Source organism: Polypterus senegalus, chromosome 8 (assembly GCF_016835505.1).
Source record: "Polypterus senegalus isolate Bchr_013 chromosome 8, ASM1683550v1, whole genome shotgun sequence".
Lineage (NCBI taxonomy): Eukaryota > Metazoa > Chordata > Cladistia > Polypteriformes > Polypteridae > Polypterus > Polypterus senegalus.
In genome coordinates, this window is record NC_053161.1 from 162,872,915 (window position 1) to 162,896,396 (window position 23,482).

Here is a 23,482-nt window from a genome sequence, read left to right on the forward strand (position 1 = left end):
GTACCGCGAAGAGAAACAGAATAGTTTCAATGAATAATTTCAATGTATGTTTAACATCATCTTGCAGTAGTTTTATTTCAGATCAAATAAACAGTATTCATTTTCGGTTGATCTACTGTACTAGCCCTAATTAATTTAAACGATTTTCTGGTCTTTAAGTACAGAGCATTCAACATGAACTTCAAAATTATCTAATGCGCAAACTGGGAACGGGCTCGCGCCCATAAATGATATCAAGCACACGAGGAGCGCGCACAGCGCCTTGTCAAAAAAAAATTGTGACGTCATTCAGAGCGACGATGGAAGGTCTTGCTTGCCTGTCACTACCCGATTTGGATCGGAATGACAATGCATGGTGTTGTTTAAGTTGACTGACTGAGGAGTGTGAATGATTTTAAAGAGAAGTACATCACTAACAAAAAGAAGGGTAAGTAAATTCCGTGTTGCGTTTATGACTTTTTGGTTTTCCATACCCTCCGATCAGACAAGGCTACATTTAATCGTGTATTTGCAGCTACTACAAATGCCTTTTATTTCTACGTTATGTTTCTACACGCAGAAAGCTTTGAATCCACATATCTCGGCATTATTTAAAAATTTTATCTAGCGCCTTTCTCAGAAAGCACGTTTACAACGCGCTTTATCCGGTGCGATTAATTAATTACAAAATCAAGTGTATTATTAGGTGTACTCAGTACAATTACATTCTTTCTGGCATGCCTCCTTGGAACACTTGACAATAAAATACACCGTTACATACAATATATATTTAGAAGTATTCTATTTATACTGTGCGTTATATATATTGCAGCGACCTCCTCGTAACAGGATCGGAAGGAAGATATAGCAAGACAAAGAAGTGATTGCAAGAACAGTTTTCTTTTAACAGTGCAATTAAAAAATACCACATATATAAAACAACAAAGAAGAAAACTGCACAGGAACTATTTACAGTTAGCTATAAACATCTCACTGTTGTGGCCATGAACTCTGAATAATGAAACTCCATGCGATTAATGTGGCCTGTTTAACGCATCCAAAGCCGGCGCCTCAGGCAGTACTTTGGTCAGAGAGGTATTTTCATGTCACTTTTTTTTTTTAACATTATACAAGAATAATACACATAAATTAATTGTACACCTAAATAATTTATTACACACTCAGTACCGTATTTATATTTAATCCTTATAAAAATCTGAAGAAAGAAATTTTTCATTTAAAGGTTTAAAATTTTTTATTACGCCGTTCACAGCGATACGCCACATGGCAATACGTAGCAAAGGCGTTCGTTTTCTTGAGTTACACATCCTGACATGGGGTTGGGGGGCTTATGCAATGGTAGAGAAAGGTTGCAAAGGTTAAAATACGCTGTCTCTCTTTTTTATTTCATGTTTCTGTAAGAAGATCAATTCAATGTCATATCAGATAAGTTATCTTTGAGTGGCACTAAAATCAAAGTAAGTCTGTAGTACCTCCTGTATTTAACACGCCGGTCTGCCAGGTAGCTTTCGGTGCTGACTGCCCTAATATAATGAAAAAACTCTATTAAACAAAATTTCAAATAAATAAATAAAGAAGGTTTGAGCTTCCATGCTCCAAACCCCTGGCCCCGTTGCAAACCAGGGTAGCTGCCCTGCAGTGTTCCGGGGGAGATAATGTCCTAGATAAGTTCTTTCCCCAGTCCTTCCAGTAGAGAGGTGTCCCGGCCGGGCAAGGGCCCCAGCCTTACGCCATAAACTAAAATTAACAAAACTGACCTTTCAAATAAATCACCATAACATGAAGATGCTGTACATCTAGGTGAAGACATGACCCTGTTTTTTCAGAAAATATACATCTGGTGAAGGGATTATACTGTATTGTATAATGTATTTTTGTAAAATATAAACCACATGTTGAGCATAATTTATAATTTCCCATGTGATTATAAAAGTTCAGGAAGGAAAAGTAAACAATTCACATTAGACTTGATCAAGAACAGCAAAAAAAAAATTATAAACATATTTTGGCTCTGAAAAATCCAAATTTAAAAATAGTTAGGAAATATATATCCATCCATCCATCCATTTTCTAACCCGCTGAATCCGAACACAGGGTCACGGGGGTCTGCTGGAGCCAATCCCAGCCAACACAGGGCACAAGGCAGGAACCAATCCTGGGCAGGGTGCCAACCCACCGCAGGACACACACAAACACACCAAGCACACACTAGGGCCAATTTAGAATCGCCAATCCACCTAACCTGCATGTCTTTGGATTGTGGGAGGAAACCGGAGTGCCCGGAGGAAATATATATGATTATAAAAAACAATACAAAGCAAAGTTTACGCCAAAAAATCCAGATTTATGCCACTTTGAAAAGCTAATTACTTGCAAGCAAAACAGAACCTTGCCTCTCTCAAACAATGAGAAAAACAAATAACTCGCATGTACTAGGTGAAAACAAATTACGTACCCCCATTTCCCCCGTCCCCCTTGCTGTTACAATAAAAAAAGGAGAAACAAAAACCCACTCATACCATACAAAAAAGCAAATGCCCTCTTTTGTTATTATTTTCTTAGAGAAAGCAACATGGGGTGGAGGAAGAGACAACTGTACTATGTTAAAAAAATATATATATATATATATATATATATATATATATATATATATATATCGTGGCTCTTGTATCACGGTCAGAAAAATGCTAGTCTAACAGCATATCTAGTACATTATCGAGGACATCCTTAGTCCTGGAATTGAATGACCCAGTATCAGATTCACCTCTACTGCTGTCACTGTCCTCCAAAATAATAATCAATAATACTTTTCAGGCTACTGTTCCGCAAACATTGTGTCTAGTAGATGTTTCTTCCTCTGTCACACTCCTTAGTATTCTTAAAGCGAGGGACAGTCAGCTTCTGCTTCAGTATCTTCTGATTCGTAGTAAGGCACATGATACACTTGTCTGAAAGGGTGGAATCCAAACAACTGAGAGATTTAATTGGAAGAAGACCTGTTCATCAATTTAACTTAGAAACAGGGGCATCAAATAGGTGAGGTGTGTTGACAGACAATCAAGAAATGACTTTCAACAGATCCTTTTGGGTGATTTAAGCCTGCAGTACCTTTGAGAATGCAGTTATGGGGAGTGTTACAGGAAAGTGTAACCTAATAATTTGTATGTTTTTTGAGAGCATATGAAGAAAAAAAAATATTGTAAAATCTTACAAGGGCATGCAATACTCGGTTTTTAACAGCAAGAGTGTCTTCTTCAACTCTGAAATAAAGAAAGTGAATGATTGTTGTGCACACTAATGATGAAAATGAATGGAGGAAGAGTTTAGGAAATTTGAATGTTTTCACATGTTCCTGTGTCGCTAATTATTATTTTTTGTTTAATTGCAGGCAGAAGGACAAACCAGCTATTTTCTGTAACACACAAATGGCTGTAACAGAGGAGGTAAGTCAGGCTGACATGAATACCATGGAGGAAAGGACAGCAGATATTAAGAAGGAGGAAGACTGTGACTGGGTATCTGTCTGCATTAAACAGGAGAGTCCTCATGTTAAGGATGAGGATGAGGACTCTGAACTGATGTCAATAGTCATTAAAGAAGAGCCTGAGGAGAAGTCTATTGATATGGACATACAGAAACATAAAAGTAAAGACAATGTCAAGGAAGAGGACCTTTACTCCGCAACTATCTTTCAGTATGGGAATCAAGATGGAGAGGTAAAGGGAGCAGCCTCTTCTCCGAGCTCATCTTTGGAGCCTTCTGTTAATGTGAAGTGTGAATCTTTAACTAACATAAAAAATGATGAAGAAATGCCAAGGATATCCCTGGAAAGTCAACCAACACCTGCACATCAGTACGGAGAAAGTAAGTATAAAATAAAAATGTCAGTTTTTGGGTTAGTGGTGTTTGAAATGTAGTGTTTATGGTGAAAAGTGGATAAACTGTTTTTTTTGTTCTTTTTCTTTATTAAGCAGATTACTATTAATAATAACAATAGACTATAAACATTTGTGACAGTTTTCGCTTATTCATTTTGATTTGTTTAAATTGTCAGCATTCTTGGGGAGAATCTATGGCTTCACTTTTCTGTTCTGCATGTTGCACAGCCAGGATTTTATTTTGAGCAGCAGGGGTGAATAACATAACTACAACCAGGGTAATTCTAGACATGTTAGGTTAGGCTCGGGTTTATACAGTACAGTTCCAAGGCTATCTGCATTCATTATTGTCAAAGCTAAGTCTTTCTGGAACATTCTAGCCCTTTTTTGCTATTTCATGTGAAAGGCACATAAACAGACCACAAATACAGTGAGAAGAGAGAAACAATGATGGAAAATTTTCCTTTCAAAGAACAGCTGGGTTTACCACTGCAATGATTTGAATGAACATCATTTATTACAACAGATCTGAGACCGCATGTGTATGAACAGCTCTGTTCGTTATGACAAATGTTGAATACATATGGGAGAGTTTTAGCATATTACGTCTAAGATAATTTTCACAACATATCTGTAAACCACAAAACATGTATCAAACAAAATCAAGAGAATAGCATAATCCATCTAACACCTAATGTTTCCTAAAGATGGCAAGGTACCAAAAAGTCTGGATAGATTATAAGACTTTGGCAAAGCATCTTATCATTGTATAGGAACAACCCCCGATGCCCACCATTTCACATATGGGTGAGTGGATGTACAATTTAAACAAATTGTTATTTTCATGGGAACTGTTACGTATACATAATAGAACTATTTTACATTACAGCGAGTAATTAACCATAGTAAAAAATAGTAAAACATAATAAATTGAAAGAAAATTATGTTTCATGTTGCGTTAGAGGTATTTGTTGAGTTATATGTTTTTATTCTGTTTGGTTTTGAAATTAAAAACTTCAGTAAAAAAATATTTGGAAATAACTTCTTGAATATCGCATTGAAATTTGATTCCGTGTTTGGACTTACATCATGACAGTGCAACATGGTAACTGTCCGTGAGTGAAGATCATTTCTTTCTCTCTAATAAACAAGCCGACTTTTTGGAATATTTGTCCCTGTGATTTGTTAATTGTCTTTGAAAAAGCTATTCTAATGGGAAACTGTAAACGTTTTAATACAAATGTCATATCAAGATCTCCTTTGGTATCTAGTGTTATCCATGGAATACAGTGGTGTGAAAAACTATTTCCCCCCTTCCTGATTTCTTATTCTTTTGCATGTTTGTCACACAAAATGTTTCTGATCATCAAACACATTTAACCATTAGTCAAATATAACACAAGTAAACACAAAATGTAGTTTTTAAATGATGTTTTTATTATTTAGGGAGAAAAAAAATCCAAACCTACATGGCCCTGTGTGAAAAAGTAATTGCCCCCTGAACCTAATAACTGGTTGGGCCACCCTTAGCAGCAATAACTGCAATCAAGCGTTTGCGATAACTTGCAATGAGTCTTTTACAGCGCTCTGGAGGAATTCTGGCCCACTCATCTTTGCAGAATTGTTGTAATTCAGCTTTATTTGAGGGTTTTCTAGCATGAACCGCATTTTTAAGGTCATGCCATAGCATCTCAATTGGATTCAGGTCAGGACTTTGACTAGGCCACTCCAAAGTCTTCATTTTGTTTTTCTTCAGCCATTCAGAGGTGGATTTGCTGGTGTGTTTTGGGTCATTGTCCTGTTGCAGCACCCAAGATCGCTTCAGCTTGAGTTGACGAACAGATGGCCGGACATTCTCCTTCAGGATTTTTTGGTAGACAGTAGAATTCATGGTTACATCTATCACAGCAAGCCTTCCAGGTCCTGAAGCAGCAAAACAACCCCAGACTATCACACTACCACCACCATATTTTACTGTTGGTATGATGTTCTTTTCTGAAATGCTGTGTTCCTTTTACGCCAGATGTAACGGGACATTTGCCTTCCAAAAAGTTCAACTTTTGTCTCATCAGTCCACAAGATATTTTCCCAAAAGTCTTGGCAATCATTGAGATGTTTCTTAGCAAAATTGAGATGAGCCCTAATGTTCTTTTTGCTTAACGGTGGTTTTGCGTCTTGAAATCTGCCATGCAGGCCGTTTTGCCCAGTCTCTTTCTTATGGTGGAGTCGTGAACACTGACCTTAATTGAGGCAAGTGAGGCCTGCAGTTCTTTAGACGTTGTCCTGGGGTCTTTTGTGACCTCTCGGATGAGTCGTCTCTGCGCTCTTGGGGTAATTTTGGTCGGGCGGCCACTCCTGGGAAGGTTCACCACTGTTCCATGTGTGGTGATATGGGTCCACAGCTCGTTGAGTAAAGGCCATTTTTAAATAAATAATCATTGTGCTCGCGGCTTAGCGAGGGACGTTGGGCCATAGTGAGCCGCGGGGCGATCCGTAGGGTGTGGGCGTTTCTCACCTAGTGCACAGGTGAGGAACTGCCCACATTCATGATTGTCCCGTGGCTAATGCTGCAGCTGCTGTGGCCCTCGTCATTTTAAAAAGAAGCGCGAGTCGGTTTTAAGAGGAAGAAAGAAACGTTCGGGGGGAAAAAGAAATGGAGAGAGAAAGAAGGAAAGGAGAGGACGGAGGTTACTGGGAGCAGGAGAGGAAGCAGGTCGGTGAGAGAGAGAGAGCCGCGAAGAGCAAGCGGGCGGTGCGTGAGTGTGGTGAGCGCGATCGAGCGCTCGTGGACAGCTGCATGGAAGCTGGGTGTTAGGCCGACACCCACGTGTTGGTGTTGATGTCGCTCCGCTGGCGATCAGGTAGCGGAGTGACCAGGGAAGGCGACTGGCCGCATGAAGGCCATGGAAAGGCAGCGGAAGTCGGGAGACTTGGTGGTGGGAATCCCCAACGTGAGCGACCTGGCCGTTGTGGGAATTCAAGTCTCGGGGACTGGGATGAGTGCCAGACCGAAGCCAGGGATCGGGAGGTATCCAGTCTCGTGCGTGTGTTTCAGGAGGGCAGCTGCAGAGAGCGTCTTGCCTGCTGCGATGCCCAAACGGGATTAGCAGGTGAGACGCTAACAGAAGAGCACCAGATTTGTTATTGTTTTAAAGACTGCTTCCATAAGAAGATTTAACCTCACGTTTTAAAGGATTGTTTTTTCTATTTAATGATTTTTTAACCTCCACGTGTTCATTTAATGGATTATTTATTTATTTATTGAAGATCTGCACTATTTATTTGAACACTTGTTTTTGTTGATTGTTTTTTAATAAAAACACTGTTACACTTTCTACCTTCCCCTTGCTCAGTAATTTGCCTCCATTGACTAGCTCACTCGGTTACATTATCGACGGTGTCGGGTTCAAGGGTTCCCAAACAGCCATGGGAGCGTGGAGCCAGAACCCACATCGTCACACCATGTTTTTGCCATTTGTGGATAATGGCTCTCATTGTGGTTCGCTGGAGTCCCAAAGCTTTAGAAATGGCTTTATAACCTTTACCAGACTGATAGATCTCAATTACTTCTGTTCTCATTTGTTCCTGAATTTCTTTGGATCTTGGCATGATGTCTAGCTTTTGAGGTGCTTTTGGTCTACTTCTCTGTGTCAGGCAGCTCCTATTTGAGTGATTTTTTGATTGAAACAGGTGTGGCAGTAATCAGGCCTGGGGCTACGGAAATTGAACTCAGGTGTGATACACCACAGTTAGGTTATTTTTTAACAAGGGGGCAATTACTTTTTCACACAGGGCCATGTAGGTTTGGATTTTTTTTCTCCCTAAATAATAAAAACCATCATTTAAAACTGCATTTTGTGTTTACTTGTGTTATATTTGACTAATGGTTAAATGTGTTTGATGATCAGAAACATTTTGTGTGACAAACATGCAAAAGAATAAGAAATCAGGAAGGGGGCAAATAGTTTTTCACACCACTGTATGTACCACATTACCTTTTTTGTCGCCTGTTAAAATTTTACATGTTAAAATTGTTCGACCAATTTTCAGTATGAATAATTTTGTCCCATTGCATAGCCCATCACTCATACATAAATTACGCAATTAAATTACGATACATCCTTCTTTCAACAGTAATTTAGCCAGTGAAAGACCGGGCAGTGTTAACTCTTGTAAATACAGTATTCTACGGGATATTGTAAGCTGATGTTCTCATCTTCCGTACCATCACCACCAACTGTTTCAGCATAGTCTATTGATAGGCATTTAACCAATTTGCCCTTTAGCCGATTGACAATTTTTGCGTTATTTCGTTTGACTTCATCCTTTCTCACTGCTAGGTTTGCTCATGTACTCATTTCTTCTGTTGATAACCCTTCGGGATAAAGTTCTTCAATAAGATTTGGAGATAATAAGTCTTCTTTTATTGGGAGATTTTGAATTTTAAAGTTGCCAATGTCTAGTAGCCAGATAGTGAAATCAACCAAATCTTGATCTGCTCGCATATTGTTTTGTAATTTGTATTGTTGGAACAAAGACCATAAAGGCTCACTCTTTAGGCATGCATCGTAAATCTGCATTTGGTCTCCTTTCTTGACTACTGGTAGAACTTGACGAAATTCTCCTCCCAGTATAAAAGTTTTACCCGCAAACGGTTGTTTGGAGTGAAAAACGTCCTGCAATGTTTTGTCAGTTACATGTAATACTCTTTGCGGGATCATTGATGCTTCATCCCAAATAAATATTTCGGTCTTTTGCATTTCTTGTTTCATCTTCTTTTTCCATTTCAATGTAACATTTTTGTCCATGATAATTAAAGGTAAGTTAAAAGTTTTGTGAGCCGTGGTACCGTATGGAAGAAGAACTGCTGCTATACCTGTCTACGCTATTGATGCAATGTTTTTGCATAAGTGTTTGCAATAATGGGCTAAGCACTTATACAAAAATGTTTTACCTGTGCCACCAGGTCCATCTATGAAGAATAACTGCTGACAAATTTTAAAGAGAATACATTTTTGAATTGTGTCATTTGATCATCATTTAATTCTGAGTACATTTCCCAATATAATTTGCCATGACCTTCCACAGTTAAATCTTCGTCTGCTGTTATCTCTTTCTTTACCTCAGATTTGTCTATTTCTTCTAGAATTCCAAAATCTTCTGCTTCTATCAGTTCTTTGATGATCAAAATAGATGTTTGTTCAATAGACTTTTCGGATAATGGTCATTTGAACACTTCCCATAATTTTAAAGGATCAACTTAACCTGTCATAATTAACTCTTTCAGGGCTAATTATTTTTTTGATTTTCAGTTTTCTAAAAAGTATACAAAGCAAACACTAAATGCATTTAAAAATTAAAGATCAGCTTTCTAAGATTGGCTGTCACACTGCTTACATACTTACGGCATACCTGTTTGTCTAACCATTTATATTCTGAATGGCACTGTCTGGAAAAGAAACAACTACCTGCCTTTCATTTTTGATTTCCAGATCACTTGCATCAAAATCGGAGTTTGGTAAGTCACAGTCTGATTCAGCAATAATATGCAAAAAGCAAAAAAATTAATAATGCCCACAGAGTATTTTGCTTTGCATATTCGCTTTGCTCTTTTGCCCGACGTCAATGCCATTCTAGATGTTGTTTACTCTACACTCCTCACACACACACACAAAGGGATTCGATGTCAAGTCAATGAAGTCTACCAGCCCTCCTAGCAAAAGGGGTCTACTCGTAACGTGAGGGTGAGTTTTGTCGACGTTTCCAGCTGATTATTACCCTCTGCCCCTGGATGTCAACTAAAGCCAACATTTAACCTCAACCCCAGCTGTTGACAAAAGTCAACATCAGCCCTAAAAGAGTTAAGTACATGAAGAAGTGTCTTAATTTGTCAGGCATCATTACAGAAGCTGCAGCAGACATCATTTCGAACATATAATCATCCGATTTACATAATCCAGCTGCTTGTGCCACTTCTTGAAAAGTACTGTACGTAGTTGCATCTATAGTTAGAACATCAAAGTTGCTCCTTTAAATTCACGTAACAACAATTTAAAATAAAACCGTTTAGTATCTTTTGGTGATAAAATATTTAATCGAGCATCATTTTTGCAATTAATTTTTCTTGGATGCTACAATTAATAAAGTATTTATCTATCTATAGGTATATCTATTTGTTTCTGTCTGACAATAGCATTCACACAAATGAGAGGTGAGAGGACCATGGCCATATGATTTTATTTTATTAAATATATAGTGCATCCGGAAAGTATTCGCAGCGCATCGGTTTTTCCACATTTTGTTATGTTACAGCCTTATTCCAAAATGGATTAAATTAATTTTTTTCCGCAGAATTCTACACACAATACCCCATAATGACAACGTGAAAAAAGTTTACTTGAGGTTTTTGCAAATTTATTAAAAATAAAAAACTGAGAAACACATGTACATAAGTATTCACAGCCTTTGCCATGAAGCTCGAAATTGAGCTCAGGTGCATCCTGTTTCCCCTGATCATCCTTGAGATGTTTCTGCAGCTTAATTGGAGTCCCCCTGTGGACCATATATACACCATATATACACACACTATAGTTAATAATAAACAAGAGTTAAATATTATATTATGTCATCATCTCCATGGTGAACATACAGTGCTTGAATTGATGGGCAGAAGAACTTTTATAAATAACATCCCCAAACTCTCCAAAATTGAACAATATAGACCCACACTTCATGTCTGACTAAAGATACTAAATTAAGTTGAGGCCTAAGATGTAGTGAACCACTCACTCTAAATGGCCAGAGTGGTGTGAGTCCACCAAAATGGTGAGGAAAACCGGCCAGAATTTTCACCGACCTGCCCAGAAAGGGCATACAAAGGCAGACTGAGATCAGCCAAGACTGGCTGGCTTTGGCCTAGAACAGACCCAAAATGCATTTCTAAATCAAAGTTAAAATATATTCCAAATTCCCAACTAAAGAAGGGATGACTGTAAACCCTTTGCTAGCAGACAAAAAGGACAAAGGAGGAATCTTTATAAATAAAGCAGTTATTATACAGAGCAATTTTTGAAATAAAAGAAAGCTCAAAGAGTAAGCAAGAGTCAGTAAGTAAAAGCACAAGAACATTCACTAACACCCAGTGCAACCAATATACCACAGAGGAACTGCAACTACCAACTAGCATTTGTAGGGTTGGGAACAGTCCCTTAACAGAGATTGACAGGTGGCCCTACCACTTGTGAAACTACCCACAAAACACAAGAAACATGGCAGAACCAATATAAACACATAGAAACCTGTGGCCTACAGAGGGCGCTCCCACCAACCAAACTTGACAGAGACAGGACACAAGTTCAGCGCACACACACCTTTCTTTCTTTCTTTCTTTCTTTCTTTCTTTCTTTCTTTCTTTCTTTCTTTCTTTCTTTCTTTCTTTATTTTATTTTTTCCAAATGGGAAACTCTTTGCCCAGTTTCACACCTGTACAGCACAGTTCCAGCACAGCACAAAATCACAATTCCCTTCTTTTTCCTTCTCTTTTTTCTCTCTCTTTGCCTCCACTCCTCCTAGCATGCTTCATCCTCTTCCACCCGACTGTGGCTCTCAGAGCAGTGGCCGCTGGCTCCTTTTATATGACACCCAGAAGTGCTACAGGTGCTTGACGACTTTCTTCTGGCAGAATTTTCAGGTGTGAGGAAGTGTTGAAACCAAGGGCTCAGCAACTGAAAATAAGCAACAATATTAACATAAACAATGATAATTCTTATTTCGACTGCTCCTGTTAGGGGTTGCCACAGCGGATCATCTTTTTCCATATCTTCCTGTCCTCTGCATCTTGTTCTGTTACACCCATCACCTACATGTCCTCTCTCGCCACATCCATAAACCTCTTAGGCCTTCCTCTTTTCCTCTTGCCTGGCAGCTCTATCTTTAACATCTTGTTCCTAACATACTCAGCATCTCTCCTCTGCACATGTCCAAACCAATGCAATCTCACCTCTCTGACTTTGTCTCCCAACCGTCCAACTTGAGCTGATCCTCTAATGTCCTAATTTCTAATCCTGTTCATCCTCGTCACGCCCAATGCAAATCTTAGCATCTTTAACTCTTCCACCTCCAGCTCTGTCTCCTGCTTTCTGGTCAGTGCCACCGTCTCCAACCCACATAACATAGCTGGTCTCACTACCGTCCTGTAGACCTTCCCTTTCACTCTTGCTGATACCTGTCTGTCACAAATTACTTGTGATACTCTTCTCCACCCATTCACCCCTGTCTACACTCTTTTTCACCTCTTTTCCACAAACCCTGTTACTCTGTATTGTTGATCCCAAGTATTTAAACTCACCCAATTTTGCAAACTCTGCTCCCTGCATCCTCGCCATTCCACTGACCTCCAAGGGGACTGCTGTCTAATCTCCTCTGTCAACCTGTCCATCACCATTGCAAATAAGAAAGGGCTCAGAGCTGATCCCTGATGTAATCCCACCTCACCATCGAATGCATCCGTCACTCCTACTGCAGACCTCACCACGGTCACACTTCCCTTGTACATATTTTGTACAACACTTACATACTTCTCTGCCACTCCGACTTCTTCATACAATACCACAACTCCTCTCAAGACACCCTGTCATATGCTTTCTCCAGGTCCTCATGGACACAATGCAACTCCTTCTGGCCTTATCTACACTTCTTCATCAACACCCTCTGAGCAAACATCAGATCTGTGGTGCTCTTTCCTGGCATGAAACATACTGCTGCTCACTAATCATCCCCTCACTTCTTAACCTAGCTTCCACTACTCTTACCCATAACTTCATGCTGTGGTTCATCAATTTTATCCCCCAGTAGTTACTTCAGTTCTGCATGTCCCCCTTATTCTTAAATATCAGCACCAGTACTCTTCTCCACTCCTCAGGCATCCTCTCTCTTTCCAAGATTTCATTAAACAATCTGGTTAAAAGCCTCCCTGCCATCTCTCCTAAACACCTCCATGCTTCCACAGGTATGTAATCTGGACCAACAGCCTTTCCATTCTTTATCCTCTTCATAGCTGCCCTTACTTCCTCCTTGCTAATCCGTTGCACTTCCTGATTCACTATCTCCACATCATCCAACCTTCTGTGTCTCTCACATTCTCTTAGCAATGTGCTCTTTCCATCTCCTAAACACACCCCTCTCGCTTGTTTCCATCTTTATCCTTTATCACCTTAACCTGCTTCACAACTTTCCCAGCTTGGTCTCTCTGTCTAGTCAATTGGTACAGGTCCTTTTCTCCCTTCTTAGTATCCAAATCTGTCATACAACTCATCATACGCCTTTTCTTTAGCCTTTGCCACCGCTCTCTTCAACTTATGCCTTATCTCATTGTACTCTTGTCTACTTTCTGCATCTCTCTGACTATCCCACTTCTTCTTCGCCATTCTCTTCCTCTGTATACTCTCCTGTACTTCCCCATTCCACCACCAGATTTCTTTTTCCTCCTTCCTCTGTCCAAATGTCATGCCAAGCACCCTTCTTGTTGTCTCCCTTACTCCTTCTGCTGCTGTCTGGTAACTCTTCACTGTCACCTAGTGCCTGTCTTACCTCCTCCCTATACTCAACTTTGCAGTCTTCCTTTTTCAACTTCCAACATTTGATCATTGGCTCTGCCCTCACTCTCCTCCTCCTCTTGATCTCCAATGTCATCCTACAGACCACCATCCTATGCTGTCTAACTATACTTTCCCCTGCCACCACTTTGCAATCTTCAGTCTCCTTCAGATTGACTCTTCTGCATAGGATATAATCTACCCGTGTGCATCTTCCTCCACTCTTGTACATAACCCTATGTTCTTCCCTCTTCTTAAAATATGTATTCACCACAGCCATGTATAGCAAAATAAACTATCATCTGACCTTCTTCATTCCTCTCCTTGACACCATACCTACCCATCACCTCCTTGTCTCCTCTGTTCCCTTCACCAACATGTCCATTGAAATCTGCTCCAATCACCACTTTCTGTCCCTTGGGTACCCTGTCCATCACTTCATCCAACTCACATCAGAAATCTTCTTTCTCATCCATCACACACTATGCTTGTGGGGCATTTGCACTTCCTTCATCTTCATAATCATTACTCTGTCTAACATACTTTTCACCTCCAAAACACTCTTGACATACTGTTCCTTCAGAATAACCCCTTCCCTATTTCTCCTCCCATCCACACCATGATAGAACAATTTGAACAATTTGAATCCACCTCCAATCCACCTGGCCTTGCTCCCCTTCCATTTAGTCTCTTGCATGCACAACATACCATCTCTCCATCATATCAGCTAACTTCCTTTACCAGTCATGCTGCCAACATTCAAAGTTCCTACCCTCAGTTCCACTCTCTTTACCTTTCTACTCTCCTCCTTCATCCGGACACGTCTCCCCCTTTTCCTGCTCCTTCTTCGGCCAACAGTAGCCCAATTTCCGCCAGCACTCTGTTGGATAAAAGTACTGGTAGTGGTAGTTAACCAGGACTTTGACTGATCCGGACCATAAACAATGATAATTAAACAATCAAAATTACCAAAATGGACATAAAAAGGAATTTAAACATAAATAAAAAGGTAAACTCACCACATAACAATGGTGTTTTTTGTTGCTTGATTTCTTTCTTTGAGGTACCATTTTAAATTTTGCACAGAACTGAATGCTAATACCCCAATCATTTTCCATGATTGGTTGTGTTTTTTTTAAGTGAGACAAGGGGGTGTTCGGAGTTTTTTGGATTTGAGTATTTAACAGGAATCGCTTCACTGAAGTTTATAAAGTAGCAATGCAAGCGTCTGCTGTAGGAAGAATGGCAAAGGTCCATGTGAATTAAGACTGCATAGATAGAGTCAAGAACACAGGTGTGGTGAACATTTGCATTTGTCAGGCTCAGTGGCCATTTAAGGTTTGTTTTGTGTTATCATGTAAACTTTTATTTCCAGCATTTTTGGAATTAAACCATCCATGCGACTATTCCTCAGTTGTTTGGTCACAGCTGGTAATCCTTTGCTTGTGCCCATTGCTGTGCACTCCTTAATCAGCTTCTAATACTGTGAAGTTGTCTGCTTGTTTGGGGATGGTGGAGTTCAGGTAAAAGGAGGTCGATCACAAACTTATTAGTCAGGAGATCTTCAGTTGCAGATTGACAGACCCCTTTGCTCCTTGTGTCTGTCTTCCATCCTTTGTTATAGTGGGCTCAGCGTATGCGCACACATTTTTTGTGTTTTTGGCGGCTGTGGTTGTGGGGCGGAAAATGGGGGCATGCTCTTAATGAGAAGACAGGGCCAGTGCATCACTGAGCTCCTGGACAGTCTGAGGTGCAACCTGGCAGCGTTGGATGCACCAAAATGTAAATTTCCCAGAGGTGTTCTATTGGATTTAGGTCAGGCGAGCATGGGGGCCAGTCAATGGTATCAATTCCTTCATCCTCCAGGAACTGCCTGCATACTCTTACCACATGAGGCCAGGCATTGTCATGTAAAAGGAGTAACCCAGGACCCACTGGACCAGCATAGGGTCCGACAATGGGTCCAAGGATTTCATCCCAATACCTAATGGCAGTCAAGGTGCCATTGTGTAGCCTGTAGAAGTCTGTGCGTCCCTCCATGGACATGCCTCTCCAGACCATCACTGACCCATCACCAAACCAGTTATGCTGAATGATGTTACAGGCAACATAACATTCTCCATGGCTTCTTCAGACCCTTTCACATCTGTCACATGTACTTAGGGTGAACCTGCTCTCATCTATAAAAAGCACAAGGTACCAGTGGCGGACCTGCCAATTCTGGTATTCTATGTCAAATGCCAATCGAGCTCCACGGTGTCAGGCAATGAGCACAAGGCACACTAGAGGACGTTGGACCCTCAGGCCACCCTCATGAAGTCTGTTTCTGATTGTTTTGTTAGAGGCATTCACACCAGTGGCCTCCTGGAGGTCATTTTGTAGGCTCTGGCAGTGCTCATCCTGTTCCTCCTTGCCCAAAGGAGCAGATACCGGTCAGTCCTGCTGTTCCTTTATTTTTTTTTGAGCAGTATATATTTAGTGACATGAAAGGGCCAGATATTTTAGGATTCTTTTATGGAGTTGAAGATTTATTTCTGTACAATTGTAAGATTAAACAGTGATGACATGCCATTACAGTCTAATGCTCCACATAGGCAGGAAGGAATAATATAACATGCCATTAGGCCAAGACCTGTATGTAGTACTGTGAGATTGTTTATACTGAGGTAAAACAGGAGATTGTCATTGGTGCCATCCTCTTTTCTGTATAGATTAACTAAGGAAGGCATCATGATAGTAGGTGATGTTATTTTAATGCTCTGTAGACAATTTTGTGGTCTCCTTATTCAAGAAATGTCCACCTAAGCAGTTTGAAGTCCTTTCAGGGTTTGTCTAATGCAGCCTCTTGGGCAGAGTTTCTCCACTTATAGACGAAGATGGGAAACTCTACTTCAGTCTCTCCTCTTTATATACAACTCTCAATAGTGTGTCGTTTTCACATTGAAATCTTTTATTAACCTCATAAAATCTGGACATTGTTGCTAAACAAATAAAAGTACATTTTCAATACTGGAATAATAAGTTTAATGTTATTGATATATTCTTTTTTATTTAAGACTTTGTTTTTTCTGCCCTTTTAGTGGGTAGATGTTTTTGTAATTAATGTATAAGCACAGATAGACCAGTCTTTCTCCAGAAGCCAACTCCTCCAGCTAACTGGAACAGGAGTGTCAAGATGCATAGGATGCCTGTAGAACAATTCATACAACATTTATTTTTATTTTACTTCTCAAAGTATCTCCTCATGACCTTCATGTCCATTGAGGGACAGGGAGAGTGACATCAATCAAACTGAACTACTCAGAGCAGCCTACAATTGTAAAGAAAAAGGCGCCTTTAAATGAAATCTAACCATTTCAATCATGACAATAAATCTATCCAACCAAAAATATGTGTAGACTCTTCTCAGAGGGTAATTTGAGATGACAGATATGTTCAATGGCAAGCTGAAAATCCTACAGTAATGCATTGTCATGTCAAGACAAACGTGAAGCTGCACCCAGCCCAATGTTTGAGTCACCCACTTCAATTTACAACTGCAGTCCATGAGTAAAGTGATGTAAAACTTGAGCAGATGTGAAAAGACTTGTTAGATGAGCAATGCATTTTGGGTTTCAGTGATGCAAAAAGAAAAGGGTTAATTGATTCTTTGTTAGAGATGGTTTTGTCATCTCCATTGAATTGAAAGTTTTATCTTTTAATAGTTAATTAGCATTTTAATTCTTTAAGTCTTTTTCACTGAGCTCAAAGTGGGCCATTTCAGTAGAACTATTATTTTTGCTGGATCCACCCTTAAGTCACTAAGTTGTTTATTTCTGTAAATCTGAACATTTTTAAATGGTTATTTCTCATCTTTATTTTTAATATTCGACTATATTTGAGACTTTCGGACATCACGACTTAGGATTTAATCTTTTAATTCTTTAAAGTCCATTGTGAAATGCTGCAAACATTGTACTGTTCCATTCTGAATTTGCCAACAGTTTTTATTTTTTTAAATGGTATTATATAGCTGGTCAGTGGACATATTCCCTGCCTTACATTTAGCAAACAATTGCCTTGATCTAAATTACTTTAAAATTGTGTAGGGAATTACAAATGGGATACTAACCGTCAAATAGGGCTTTCCAGGTAATAATGAAACAAGTGTAAGTTTTGATTCATCTGTCACATTAGAGATGAGTCTGTGAGATCACACTCAGGGGATTAACAACAAACTCTACAACTATACGGTTTCTAGGATGACCTAAAAATGTCACCATTTACAGCCTCAAGAAATGATTTATGTTTTTTAAAGTTCAGTACAAAAATAAACAATTTTCTTTTTACGTCATGCTCTCCTAATATCACAGGTGAGGAGTTGTACTGCAGGCTGTTTTTGTTGTATTTATTGTCTGTTGCTGTTATTGCACTGCTGTGCATGGAAAACATGTAAATAAGAATCATGGTGTTTATAGGACAGCAAACATTTGCTTTTTAAAACAACATTGAAGTAATTTTAAATAAACGTTTACTTTTCATGGTGACTGAAAAACAAAAATGGGGTAACTTGAAAATAAACTTTTCTTCTTTTCATAAAATAACCACCAGACCAAAATGTAGGGCAGGTAAAATGTGAACTTGCTCCCATTAAACTGGAATTGGAGTGGTGTCAATTTGGTCTAAAAGAACAGAATCAAGCTGTTTAATGCTAAATGTTTTTTGATTGTCTGCCTTTGTAAAATTATTCTAGTTACATAAAATTATCCATTTATGTCTTTCTGCAGATTCACAAGAGATTTGCAGCCTTTCCCTTTCTTCCCATAGCCAAATGTTTCCTCAGTGCAAACCACAACAGACAAAACATGATGAACATGTGGAGAAATTAACACCAGAATCACAGAATGTGACAACATATACTTTGCAGTGTAGTTCCCTGCCTGTTGCAAAACTTACAGGAATGGATGCTATTAACACACAACAACATTTCTGCAGTGCAAATGTAGTGGTTTTGTATTTGTGTCAAGATCTGAGGAAAAGTTGTAATCAGGAATCTGAATGCAGAGATGATCGCTGTCGAGAAGAGAGAGACAAGCCGTATCGCTGTTGTGAATGTGGCAAACGGTTTTCACAACTGAACCATCTTCAGAGCCATTCAAGAATTCACACTGGTGAGAAGCCATACTGCTGTTCGGAATGTGGGAGACGATTTTCACAAATGAACAACCTTCGGGGCCACTCAAGAATTCATACAGGAGAGAAGCCATACTGTTGTTCAGAATGTGGCAAACAATTTACCACAAAGTATAGTCTTCTCAGCCACAAAATAATCCACACTGGAGAAAAACCATATAGTTGTTCTGAATGCAGCAAACATTTTTCTTTGAGAAGTAGTCTACTGAGACACACAAGGCTTCACACAGGAGAAAAGCCATATTCTTGTTCTGAATGTGGGAAAAAATTCTCAGACAGGGCAAATTTTCGATGTCACACAAGAATTCATACAGGAGAGAAGCCATACTGCTGTTCGGAATGTGGCAAACGATTCTCACAAGCAAACAATCTTACAAAACATACAAAAATTCACACTAAACTTAAAAAAGGCCGGAAGAGTGAGGGAGCAAATGATACTTGTGTATAACAGAAATCCTCCCAACTTCTCAAGTGTTAATGGGCATCTTTCACTGATGGGCTTCTTTGCACAAACTTTAAACCAAGTCTACTCAATGAGTAAACTTTTTTAAAAAAGAAACATGTAAAAAGTAAATTTGTTGTGGAAAAATGGTGCCCATCACCACTCTCTGTACTAGAGTCTGAGATGGTGGTAACATTGGTGCAACATCTTCAAACAAGATCTCCCTCCAAATGAAGGATTTTTGTTTGTTATTATCTCCATAGACTTGCATACTTACAGACAGAGACACACAAATGTTATTCTTTAAGCCTTCAAATTGTTTTCAAGGATTCCTAAAATGTCTAAATCCTTTGAAAGCTAGAGGTAACTTTTGACTGCATCATACTCCACTTCATCTGGGGACAGTAAAGAGAAGCTAGCATATGTTAAAAAGTATGGAGAGAAATATCCAGATGTGACTGGAAACAACTAAAGATGATTTCCACCCTACAGTGAAGTGCATTTTTAGGTATACAATTCTGAGATAAAGATACACTGGCATGGTGCTGAAAGAACTGAGAATGGAGGTGATGAACAAAGGGCAGAGCCGTGTAAGCAGAACATTGAAACAAGGCATTTAAAGATTTTTGTCCATCTTTACAGAATTTTGGCAATGTAAGTAGCATGGGTAACACTTCACTTTGAGGCTACAACCTAGCTTTCTCATGGGGATGAGACTTTGTTCTGCCAATTTCTGCTTCGAGATTTGGAGTTGAGCTAACTTGAACTTCCTCAATGTTTTTTGGTGTCCATGAAATGCTCTTTTTTTAGACCACGGCTCATGTAAGAATGATTTAAAAGGTTTGTTTGTGTTGATATTTAGTAAATCTTCCTGTTTAAACCTTTAGTACCAATCAAAAGTTTGGATAAGCCTACACATTGAAGGGTTCCTTATTTTTGACTATTTCCTAGTTTTTAGCATTAATAGAGAAGACATCAGAATTATGAGTTTCCTCACATGAAATTATGCCACAGCTGAAGGATGTTAAATCTAACCTCTGTAAATTTCTTGCTTGAAGACCGGGCCTGAGTTGCCTTGAAAGCTTGCATAGTGTAATCTTTTTAGTTAGCCAATAAAAGGTGTCATTTTGCTTGATTTCTCACTATATTTAGATATAGAATACATTTTCACTGGTCTGGTGGCCACTGTCACTGTCTCCTCCTCCTCCTTCTTCTCCTCCTCTTCTTTCCATCAGTAGTGGTTTGTTTGCTGCATTACTACCTAGAAAGCCTGACTCACACAGTCTCTGCTGAAAAGCTGATGCTGAGATGGGTCTGCTGGTTCATCTCTGAAGTATTTGTTTAGACTGAGATCTAAGACAACCTGTAAGGATGGTGGCTGATTACTCTGCAACAGAGGACAAGTGTAACTCTTAGTCTGCCTTTCCTGAGCCATTTTCATCATAATGTTCTCTAGGTTTTTACAACTGTACATAAAGGAACTCTCAAAGTGTTTGCAATTTTCCGTGTTTGACTAAGCACTGCAGGGTGGGGTGAAGACAGCACAGAATATGACCAGCACCAGTTGCCTTCTGTTCAGGACATACAGTGCATCCAGAAAGTATTCACAGCACATCACTTTTTCCACATTTTGTTATGTTTAGCCTTATTCCAAAATGGATTAAATTCATTTTTTTTCCTCAGAATTCTACACACAACACCCCATAATGACTACGTGAAAAAAGTTTACTTGAGATTTTTGCAAATTTATTAAAAATAAAAAAACTGAGTAATCACATGTAAATAAGTATTCACAGCCTTTGCTCAATACTTTGTCGATGCACCTTTGGCAGCAATTACAGCCTCAAGTCTTTTTGAAAATGATGCCACAAGCTTGGCACACCTATCCTTGGCCAGTTTCGCCCATTCCTCTTTGCAGCGCCTCTCAAGCTCCATCAGGTTGGATGAGAAGCGTCGGTGCACAGCCATTTTAAGATCTCTCCAGAGATGTTCAATCGGATTCAAGTCTGGGCTCTGGCTGGGCCACTCAAGGACATTCACAGAGTTGTCCTGAAGCCACTCCTTTGATATCTTGGCTGTGTGCTTAGGGTCGTTGTCCTGCTGAAAGATGAACCGTCGCCCCAGTCTGAGGTCAAGAGCGCTCTGGAGCAGGTTTTCATCCAGGATGTCTCTGTACATTGTTGCAGTCATCTTTCTTTTTATCCTGACTAGTCTCCCAGTTCCTGCCATTGAAAAACATCCCCACAGCATGATGCTGCCACCACCATGCTTCACTGTAGGGATGGTATTGGCCTGGTGATGAGCAGTGCCTGGTTTCCTCCAAACGTGATGCCTGGCATTCACACCAAAGAGTTCAATCTTTGTCTCATCAGACCAGAGAATTTTGTTTCTCATGGTCAGAGAGTCCTTCAGGTGCCTTTTGGCAAACTCCAGGTGGGCTGCCATGTGCCTTTTACTAAGGAGTGGCTTCCGTCTGGCCACTCTACCATACAGGCCTGATTGGTGGATTGCTGCAGAGATGGTTGTCCTTCTGGAAGGTTCTCCTCTCTCCACAGAGGACCTATGGAGCTCTGACAGAGTGACCATCGGGTTCTTGGTCACCTCCCTAACTAAGGTGCTTCTCCCCCGATCACTCAGTTTAGATGACCGGCCAGCTCTAGGAAGAGTCCTGGTGGTTTCGAACTTCTTCCACTTATGGATGATGGAGGCCACTGTGCTCATTGGGACCTTCAAGGCAGTAGACCTTTTTCTGTAACCTTCCCCAGATTTTTGCCTCGAGACAATCCTGTCTCGGAGGTCTACAGACAATTCCTTTGGGTTCATGCTTGGTTTGTGCTCTGACATGAACTGTCAACTGTGAGACCTTCTATAGACAGGTGTGTGCCTTTCCAAATCCTGTCCAATCAACTGAATTTACCACAGGTGGACTCCAATTAAGCTGCAGAAACATCTCAAGGATGATCAGGTGAAACAGGATGCTCCTGAGCTCAATTTGGAGCTTCATGGCAAAGGCTGTGAATACTTATGTACATGTGTTTCTCAGTTTTTTTTATTTTTAATACATTTGTAAAAACCTCAAGTAAACATTTTGTGCTGTGTGTAGAATTCTGAAGAAAAAAATGAATTTAATTCATTTTGGAATAAGGCTTTAACATAATAAAATGTGGAAAAAGTGATGCACTGCGAATATTTTCCGGATGCACTGTATGTAACACTCACAGTTGTAGAATGGTAAACAGGCTTCTTAGTCGTATGCTGCCCTACACAGTTGCTGTTCTCACTTCTCTTTTCTGGTCCACTGACACTCGCTGCGGTCAACTCAGGGACATTTTCTATCCAGAAATTACAAGATTACAGAACAGCCATTCATAACAAATACTGCATGTGCTCTTGTATACAGTATATTGTATATAATTGTATGTAGGTCTTACTCTACGTGTACATATGCTCTGTGTGTATGTGTGTATTTTGTTGGTATTGTGTTACTGTCACTGTTCTCAGGAGACATACAAGAAACAATTTCTTTGTACTTTGGTACAATAAACTTGACTGTCATTTCTCTTTCCTGCATTGACCTCTTCTTGTCATATTATGGATGACAATAGCCAGAAGTAGTGGCTTTCTTAATGCTAAGTAGGGTTATTCCTTCCCACGTGACATCTTTACAGGACAGCTTGTTGGCTCATAGGCATTAACAAGGAAAAAAAAATCGCAAAGTACTTTTAAAGAAGCACACATAGTAATAAAGTTGATTGAAGTATTGTGAGCGTGGATTAACATTTTTCAGCTCTAGATTTTTGTAACTTTCTAAATAAAAACTGCTTTGTCTGGGGTGTTGCATGTCAAACAAAATCTGTATATTTTTATTTCAAACTTCAGTTTTTGAAGAAAATGCATACATTAAGTTTGCTGTTTGTATTTGTTTTGGGTACAGACTTTAGCATAAGCATTTAAATCAAAATGAATTTAGCAGGGGGCATATTAGGGAGCTTGTTAGTGACTGTGGCTTTATCTAAAACAAAAATCTCGTTCTCTCTATGTGTGTGTATGTACAGTATGAATGTATGTATGTGTGTGTGTATATATATATATTTAAGTATATATATGTATGTGTGTGTGTGTGTGTGTGTGTGTGTGTATATATATATATATATATAATGTGAAAGAGAGAAGTGTATGTGTGAGTGTGTGCAAACACATAACATATTCAGTCAAAAGTTTGAGAACACCTCAGAATATTACAAATGGGCCTTCTTCAGGGAGCAACAAATAGGTTACAACCTACAGATGTTCTGCAGGAATTAAAGTAAGTTAAGCCATGCAAGTTGAAGCAAACAATTTGTACAGGTGTCCCAACTCCTGTTGATTACTTAAAACTATCTATCTCTCTTAAAGCA

At 39.5% G+C, this 23,482-nt stretch overlaps 1 protein-coding gene across 1 annotated transcript; it reads left to right on the forward strand.

The window, feature by feature from the left end:
* Window positions 1–296: 296 nt before the first annotated feature.
* Window positions 297–20,723, forward strand: LOC120533304 (zinc finger protein 502-like). The gene is made up of 3 exons (XM_039760133.1): window positions 297–427; window positions 3,389–3,864; window positions 18,238–20,723. Exons 2-3 carry the CDS (start codon window positions 3,426–3,428, stop codon window positions 19,089–19,091), a joined length of 1,293 nt encoding a protein of 430 aa, XP_039616067.1. The 5' UTR covers window positions 297–427; window positions 3,389–3,425; the 3' UTR covers window positions 19,092–20,723.
* Window positions 20,724–23,482: the final 2,759 nt, after the last annotated feature.

What these genes read in the sequence shown, in the direction of transcription:
- LOC120533304 (XM_039760133.1), top strand. Translation starts at nt 3,426, where the DNA reads ATGGCTGTAACAGAGGAGGTAAGTCAGGCTGACATGAATACCATGGAG. An exon ending in TGCACATCAGTACGGAGAAA is followed by an intron (nt 3,865 to 18,237) that starts GTAAGTATAAAA and finishes GTCTTTCTGCAG; the next exon opens with ATTCACAAGAGATTTGCAGC.